This window comes from Parasteatoda tepidariorum, chromosome 9 (assembly GCF_043381705.1).
Source record: "Parasteatoda tepidariorum isolate YZ-2023 chromosome 9, CAS_Ptep_4.0, whole genome shotgun sequence".
Classification (NCBI taxonomy): Eukaryota; Metazoa; Arthropoda; class Arachnida; order Araneae; family Theridiidae; genus Parasteatoda; species Parasteatoda tepidariorum.
The window spans coordinates 61,309,199-61,318,168 of NC_092212.1; the positions used below are offsets into that span (position 1 = coordinate 61,309,199).

General features: G+C 29.5%; 1 protein-coding gene across 1 annotated transcript; it reads right to left on the bottom strand.

Annotated features, from left to right (window-relative positions):
* Positions 1 to 593: 593 nt before the first annotated feature.
* On the bottom strand, positions 594 to 8,595 carry LOC107438328 (uncharacterized). The gene is made up of 2 exons (XM_016050594.3): positions 8,161 to 8,595; positions 594 to 4,831 (listed from the first exon to the last, which is right to left on the bottom strand). Exons 1-2 carry the CDS (start codon positions 8,179 to 8,181, stop codon positions 3,800 to 3,802), a joined length of 1,053 nt encoding a protein of 350 aa, XP_015906080.1. The 5' UTR covers positions 8,182 to 8,595; the 3' UTR covers positions 594 to 3,799.
* Between the last annotated feature and the right edge of the window lie 375 nt (positions 8,596 to 8,970).

The window sequence follows — 8,970 nt, forward strand, 5'->3', positions numbered from 1 at the left end:
TTACCTCGGATTCTGAGTTTATATACAGACTTTGATAATATAGTTTTAAAAAAACATAGAGAATATAAATGTTTTAAAAAAGTACTTCAAAAAAATTTTTTTTTAATAAATCTGATTATTACAGGAAAGTGGAGCTAGTATGGACATACGATCAGCCAAAATATCTTTTACTATACAGTTTTGAACATATCTAGTAGTTTTTTTTTATTAAACGTTGAATGATACAATAGCTAATTTGGATATATACCTTTTTAATGATCTTTTTTTCAAAAAATAGTTATTTTTTGTCCACACTGGCCCCAAATCACGGAACGAATTTAGACAAAACATAAAACAAATTATCTAATTAATTTACTTATAAAAGCAATTAAATCCAAAATGGAAGTTTTTTAAGTTGAAAAATATTAGGAAAATGTATAAACAGATTATAGTGTTTATGTGAAAATGTATAAACAGATTTATTTTAATAAATAATAAAGTTTAATATACACAGGAATATACGCAGATATACATATTAATATAAAACTTAATACAAACTTCACCCAATTTAATGAGTTAACTCATTTTTAAGTATAAAACATTTTACAATCAAATCTCATCATATTTTTTTTAATTCAATAAAGTTGATCTACAATGATTTTAATCACCATGGCTTATAAACTATTAAAACAATCATATAAAACCTGATAACAGTGCTGTGGAGAATCAGAAAAGTCACAACCGGTTTTTTTTCCTATTTTTTTTAAATATTGACAAATTTTTTATGAAATTAGTGGAAACTTTTAGATGTTTTAATTTTACTTTATAGTTCGTAAAATTTAGCATCTGGAAATACTTTCTCTAACTTACAAATATATCTTGTTGGGTAGGAATAGTAAAATCAATTCTTTCTTTAATATTCCCTATCCAATTCTCATTTGTTTCCTCAATATTCCTTTATCGTATTCATATTTGTATCTTCTATCTTCTCCAATTCTATTCCAATTGTTTCTTTGATCTTCTTCTATCCTATTCGTTTCAAATTTCTCCTATCCAGTTCATTTTTATTTCTTCAATATTTCCTTATCCTATTCCTATTTGTTTTTTTTTCAATCTTCCCCTATCCCATTCCTATTTGTATCTTCTACCTTCTTCGATTCTATTCCTATTGTTTCTTTAATCTTCCTCTATCTTACTCGTTTCAATTTTCTCCTATTCAATTCATTTTTGTTTCTTCAATATTTCCTTATCCTATTCCTATTTGTTTCTTCAATCTTCCCCTATCCCATTCCTATTTGTATGTTCTACCTTCTTCGATTCTATTCCTATTGTTTCTTTAATCTTCTTCTATCCTACTCGTTTCAATTTTCTCCTATTCAATTCATTTTTGTTTCTTCAGTATTTCCTTATCCTATTCCTATTTGTTTTTTCAATCTTCCCCTATCCCATTCCTATTTGTACCTTCTACCTTCTTCGATTCTATTCCTATTGTTTCTTTAATCTTCTTCTATCCTACTCGTTTCAATTTTCTCATATTCAATTCATTTTTGTTTCTTCAATATTTCCTTATCCTATTCATATTTGTTCCTTCACTCTTCCCCTATCCCATTTCTATTTGTTTCCTCAATCTTTTTAAATTTTTGCTGGTTGTGACCACCCAAAGACTGGTTAAACTAATTTTACTTATTTGAATTGATATTATAATCATCATATTCAACATTGTAGCAATCTATAACTTTTCCAGTTTATAAATGTTAACTTATATTTAAAAACTGATGCACTTTCCGATTATGTAAACAAATGTTTCATTGACAAGGAACTACACTAGAAGTGTGCTTTTCATATTTATTTAGAAGAAAAAGTACTTTTTTAAACAAAATTGGAAAATAATTTACACTTCCCTGAAATAAATGACCGGGCAGCAAATTGGGATGGTTTAAGGGTAAAACATGCGAAATAAAAACATGCTTTAATAGAGGTTGTTTTACAATGCTAGATAACATTTATATTTGCTGTTTTACAATACCCTGATTATAATATAAAATGAAATTTATGGATATCACTTTTTTTTTAACATTTTTTAAAAAAATATGAAAACATCATAGAAAATTGCTTTAAAATTTTTAAATTATCGTATTATAATTAATCGTATTTGGTAACTTACGAAATTTTCTACATTTTGTAAGTTGCCAAATACGATTCCCAACATAATTATGAAAGAAATTAAAATGTTTTTCGCCTATGCGCAGTATGAAAGGACTAATTTAAATGCTCAGATTTTGCGCAATTTTAATTTTTTTTCTTCAAATTTTAAAATTGCATTTTCGTTATTAATTAAAAATTGCTCAAAAAATTTTGTTTAATTTTATCTAATATTTTTACAATTATAGTAAAGAAACATGAGCAAAAATTTTATTTATTTTCTATAAAAATGCTTATATTTCCATAGATATTAAGCTAGTTTTACGAAATTTTTATGCAGTCAATAAATATATAAGTAATTGATATAAGTTACAAGCTTATTGATTGATTTTCTAGCACAGGGCATTCAAAAACACACCTTTTCATTCATAACTTCTTGCGCATGCAAATACAATGCGCTTGCGCTTTACAATTCATTGATAAGCATGCGAAATTATAAGACCTAGATCCTTCTAAAGTTATAAAATAATATTTTATGTTCTTCTTATAAGAAATTTGAAAAATGTCAAAAACTGAAAGTGTCTGTTTCATTAATTTAGGGAAGTGTATTACAAGCTAATTATTACGTTAAAAAAATTAAAATGATTAAACGTTAGTTTTGAAATAGTAATTATTTTACTGATAAATGCATTTTATTTGAAAAATAAAAACGATATTTTCTGGATTAGGATCTGTAAACAAATTGAATAAAGCTCATTAATGTAACGTGTGTGTATGCTTTTGTACGCATATTTTTATTGTATACACTGCAACTATAATAATATTGGCTGGCACGTTTCTTCTAAATTGGGCGTAAAAATAATTCTGAAGTAGTAGCCCCTTGCACCAACTGAGCTTAGCTTTACACGGCTAACCATCTATATTGTGCACTTTTTACGTTTCCACGAATTACTACGGAATTTGGGTATTTTTAGAAAATAATTTTTCTAGAGGTAGTATAAGGTAATGTATTCATATTTTAAGGTAAATTAGAATTATGCGATTACCACTACATATGACTAATTTGAACAGATATAATTATTGTTAGATAATGGATTAATCATGCACTTAAGTCTTGATAAAGGTTTCGTGAGAATTCCGTTAATTTTAAAAATTTTCACCCCTAGTTCATTTCCTATATTAATTATATCTAAAAACAAAGTTACAAAGAAGAGTATAATTTTATATTACTTCAAATTTGAAATGCAAGCAAACAACTAATGTAAGTTTTCAACTAATTTGTATCAGAACAAAAACAAGCTGACATAACTTAGAAAAGAATAAGTACAGTTTGTCTACGGTAAGAACTCCACCTGCCACAAAGTCTGACGCCGCCTGCTCATATGGAAACAAGAATAGCACACTTCTCTTCACTTTAACACAATAGACCGTAGAAAAAGATTCCCTTTCTCTGGCCAAAACCTTTCCTAAACAATGACCCCACACCCTACTTGAAATAATTATACCTTGTAACCATAGTCACCGCCACGGATCCAGACGAATGACAAGGGGAATTATCACTTTAGACAAACAATACATTTACTTTCATTTTCTCATTTAAATTTTTTTTCCTGGTCGATATCGTAAAAAACTCACCATGAAGTTATGTGATCTAGATACACCCATCATTATAACTTCATTACCGCTTCTTTTTTAATCGGTATATTTTCCTACACTTTTTTGCAAAATTATCGTAAACCATATTGTCTTCACATTTCTCGCTGCGAAGATAAAACAACCCAACGAAGAAGTCATCGCGCTTCGAAAAATACAAAACATAATTCTCATCTTCGCCTTCACACATCATGTTTTCTAAATTCTGATGATTGCAAATGGCGCAATGTGGATTTCGGTAATACTCCGTGTAGTTGTAGGAGTCATCATTTTTGGGGATTCTGGTCAGAGCCATATAAGCCAGACACTTCTCTCGGATATTGTCATCAGTCCAATCAGACGCACAATCTGAAATTATTCTAAAATTAAAACAATAAGGCACAACTGTTTTCAATTCTTCCGGCAGAGACGTGAGCAAATTAACAGAAATGTTCTCCTTCCCGTCCTCCATAAACCATGACCACCTAGTTTTATTATAGTACAAGTTCGGTAATGAAGATCTAACAACTTTTTCAGATTCACTTTCTAAGACCAAATTCCATGGTACCGGCTCTTCTCGACTATACTTTTCGTTGCAAGCAAAGCAATAGTAGTTCTTATACGTAATACCTGTTATGAGATCAGTAACGGGTATTAACAAAAAGGGATCGTCATTGCCATAACTTTGGCAGAGTTCTTCAGTGGTTTTGTCATTTTCCAGATCGGGATTACATTGGCTAATCAATGGATAAAAATAGTTTTTCTGCTTTTCATCTTTATATTGGGAACAATAAACGTCTTCTATCGGTTTTGTATATCTGCGTCGATATTTTGAGTCGACGCAGCATGTATTGAGAAGACTGCATGAAATTCCACAGTTACAGTTATATTTCTCAAGAGTATCTTTTGTTCTGGGTATATTACAAGAATCTTTTCCTTTGCATGTTCCATTTAAAATTTCTATATCATCGTATATCACATCAGATAAAAGGATACACCAGCATTCCAAGCTGACAAAAATTCCAGATATCATCAACAGAGAAATAATTTGAAATAATTTCCTCATGGTCGGTATAACCTAGAAATAATATTAGATATCAGTAAATATGAATATCTGTTACAAATAGTCTTTAAAAACGAAATTCTTATCAACTTAACTATCTTGCAAAAAGGGCATACATGAACTGTTTTGTAATGTGTATACGTACTGCGTGGATGATTAACAGTACGAAACTAAATCTAGATGGCGCTAGCGGTTAAAATTCATTGCAGTACTCTTATTTTCTTAATTTATGAATTTTTACGTCTAAGTTTAAAAATTTCGTCAGTCAATATATTGCTTTCGTACTGTCTATAACACGACTTGTATCATTTTCATTCAATTTGTAAATTCATTTAACTATAGCTGAGGGCATTAAAAAAACTAAAGATAACACACAAAATATGGCAACCCTTTCACTCTACCTACGTCGTGATGATAATTTCTTTAGATTGATTTATGGCTCACTATTTTTTAGAATCTATACGTCTTATGAATAATATTATGAGGTACGTCTTATGAATGATATTAGGAGATAAGGTATTATGAGATACGTTTTATGAATGTCAATACGTGAAACGTCAAATACAATCTCAACAATGAAACTTCTTAGAATATCAAACCTGTTTACACACCATCTCGTGAACAGAACTAAGCGGTGGAATACACCGGAAGTTTTCAAAATTCCGTTCCGCTTTTAAAATTTTTTAATTATTTACACTCAATTCACCGACCGTATTTCTGAGATCATTACTAGCTCATTTACTTTCCACGTCGTCTGATTGGGTCGGAATAACGTTTTGTTTCTACCATGACCATCAATTTAAAGAAGAAAAACAGAGAGAGGAAACGGTGGCTGTATTATGAAATTATGAAGTTAAAGTATTTCATGAAGTTAGATGTGAAGAAGTTGGATTGAAGTTAAATTAATGGCATAATTTGTATTTTAAAATATAAGTAAGGCACTTTTCTCTCACAAAAAAAAAAACGCTCTTTTGTTTTTGGGTAATCTTATAAAATAATGTACTGTGTTTGATATTTTTTGTGAAAGAATACACAATTTGGGAGAAGTTGTATCAAATTTTCAGTTTCTAAAGGAAAAGAGTTTTCGATTTAATATTTCTTAAAGATTCTGTGTTTTCTCCTTTTCACAACTAAGACTATTTTTCTAACGAACATAGAGTAATTTCTTCTAAAAAATTTGGTCTGATTTAGATGATCAAATACTTTTTCTTTGTAATGAGAAAACAGAACATAAATGCATGTATTTTCATTTTCTTCAACCAACTCAACTGCAAAATATGCTCATTTAATTACCAAAATTGTGCTTGCATCGAAAATAAGAAAAAATAGTACTTTAATACATTAGAATTGTTTGTTTAGCTTTTTTTTTCAGACAAGTAGGTTTTTAAAATTAATTTTTGACAATTTTTTTCATTATATATTTATCCTAATATAATGAGTATATCCCAACGAATATATATATATATAGTANTATTTATATATATATATATATATATATCCTAATATTATTTAGGCACTATTGTTTGGTCTGTTTAGTCTCACAAATTATCTTTAAATCTAACTCGGAAGACAACAGACTAAATTAACTAAAATATTGGGACAAATTTACTTCACTAAAATATTTTTTGAATTACAGTAGCCCTCGTTCACATTTTATGGGAATGGAAAACAGTAAACAACGAAAACGTGTTATGATTGTCTTGATTAAATGAGAACTTTAACCTTTGACTAATTTACCACTGATATATTTTGTCAGCACTATAGTTAGTGTGAGTAAGAGATGATAAAATACTTGTTGTCACACATTCTCAAATCTAAAATTGTGCAGGACTATTCGAGATAAAGCCTCTGCCATAGAACAGCAGTCAACGCTTAACTTTTTTTTAATTACTATTACTAAGCAAATCATTGATGTTTGTACATTTGTGGGAGAGTAATGATTTGAATAAATGGAATTAAAAATTTAGGATTTTTGATCAATATAGGATTTTTAATCAGAATTTCCTACCTGTGGAACTAACATTAAAATTGATCACTATCAGTCAATTTACATGTTACCCTTTTATGACACCTTAATCAGTTACCAAAGATCGATCGCGCTTTTAAAAAAGTTCATAAAATATTAAAAATGAGAGAAAAACCAGACCAATTAATATATTTATGGCTCTTAATATATGTTGTTTTTCAAAAATATAGCGATATTTCAAAAATATAATTAAGTAAGTAATTAAACTGAAAAATATGCGAAACGGAAATTACTCCTCGATTAAATTTTTCTAACATCCGTGGGAACACTTGCTAACACATTTTGTCCTCAAACGCATTCAAAATTTTCCTAAAAATATAAAACGAAAATCGTGAAAGGATATAGATATAGCATATAATTTTAAAGACTCTCCAACTGTTCCAAAATTATCCTATTTACTAAAAAATAAATTCGAAAAACCTAAATAACTTATGTTTCAAAGATACCCTGAATATTTCGGCTGAAATTTTGACTTGATTTGAATTTTTTAATGAAGTAATACCTAGTACGGAAACTATATAAACAAGAAATAAATTAATATAGTTTTAAGTATATCCTATATATGCCGGTCAGGTGGCAGAGCGATTCACAAGCCTCACTACGGAGCCAATGGTTGCGAGTTCGATTCCCGCTCAGAGCATGGATGTTCTGTCTGTGTATTGTCCTCTGCTGTGTGATACGTGAATGTAGTTCACCCTATAAACGAATATCTGTAGTAGTGTAGCGTGGGTAATGTTGCTCGTCTGCATGACTAATGTTCACAGGTGCCCTCCGGGTAATGTTAAATGAGCAACACTTCCGGTATCTTCTGAAGCAAAAGATCGAGAGTTCAGTGCCTGCCATTAAAAAAAAGTATATCCTATGGTCACTCTAAAAGCATATCTGATGGCCAATATGCTACCATTTATGAAATAAAATTTGTCAATGAAGCAATATATGTTTCAGAAACTACACCAATAATATATAAATTGATGAAATTTTAAGCATATTCTGCAATTTCTATAATCAAATCTGACAGTCAAAGTGCTACCGTTTCGATAAAATAAGTTTGATAATGAAGTTACACGTGCAACTTTCAATGAGATGTAAACAAATGATCACTGGTGGAGCAGTTTCGCCCTTTAGCGTGGAGGCAGCAGGTTCGAATCTCGTCGTAATCCTAATAGCAATTGTCAACGCAACTGTTGTTTTACTATCAGAATGACTCGATATAAATGCAAACATTAGCAGCTATGCTATTATTATTGTTATTGAAAAAAAATCCCCTTAATAACAGTGTTTAGATATTATTACAAAATAAAACTAAAATGGATCTTACCTCCATAAGGGAACAAAGCATAAGTTTTTTCACTGTAACTGCAACCAAAGAGTGAAGAATTTTCTTTTTCAGAATTAAGATATATCCAACAACCGTGCCGATTTAAACGAAGTTCTGCAGTTTAAACGCTTTTACGATATACTATGTTTCACATTAATGTGGAAATCTCAGAAATCCATAGTAGTAATTCAAAATAACTAAAAAACTAATAAAGCAATATGCCATCTTTCTTCACAACAGCATTTAAATTATAATTTACATGAGTCATGCACTTACATTCTAGAACTGAAAACCTCCCATCAAGTTACTTGAAAAGTAAACCGGTTTCGCTCAGTAGCCTCTTTTATCATAAAACACAAAAAAGGAGCTTATCTCACACTTGAATTCATTAGGTGGTTAAAAAAGATGTGAGAATAATCAACAAGAGAGATTTTAACAGCGCAACCTTCTTTTTCTTCCTTTGATTCATGTGTTTGGCATTTAAGTTTTTGACTTCCCGAAACAAGCTCAATTTTAAATAATCAGATATGTCTACAATACTCAGAATCTTTCCGTTGTAGAAGAGGGTGACTCAAGAATAAAATTTGCATACCTGTCAACATTTAATCCCTTCCATTTTGGTTTTTCCTAGTGGTAATAAAATGGAATTAAAATTTCAATTTTAATCAAATAAAATACATGGTATTTTAGAAAGCTTAAGCTGAAGACTATAATAGTGACACATATTAATATACATGCTTAATTTTTTTAAGAATAGTGGTGATCAAAATCATTTAAAAATTAAGTTTATAAAAGAAAAAATAGTATATA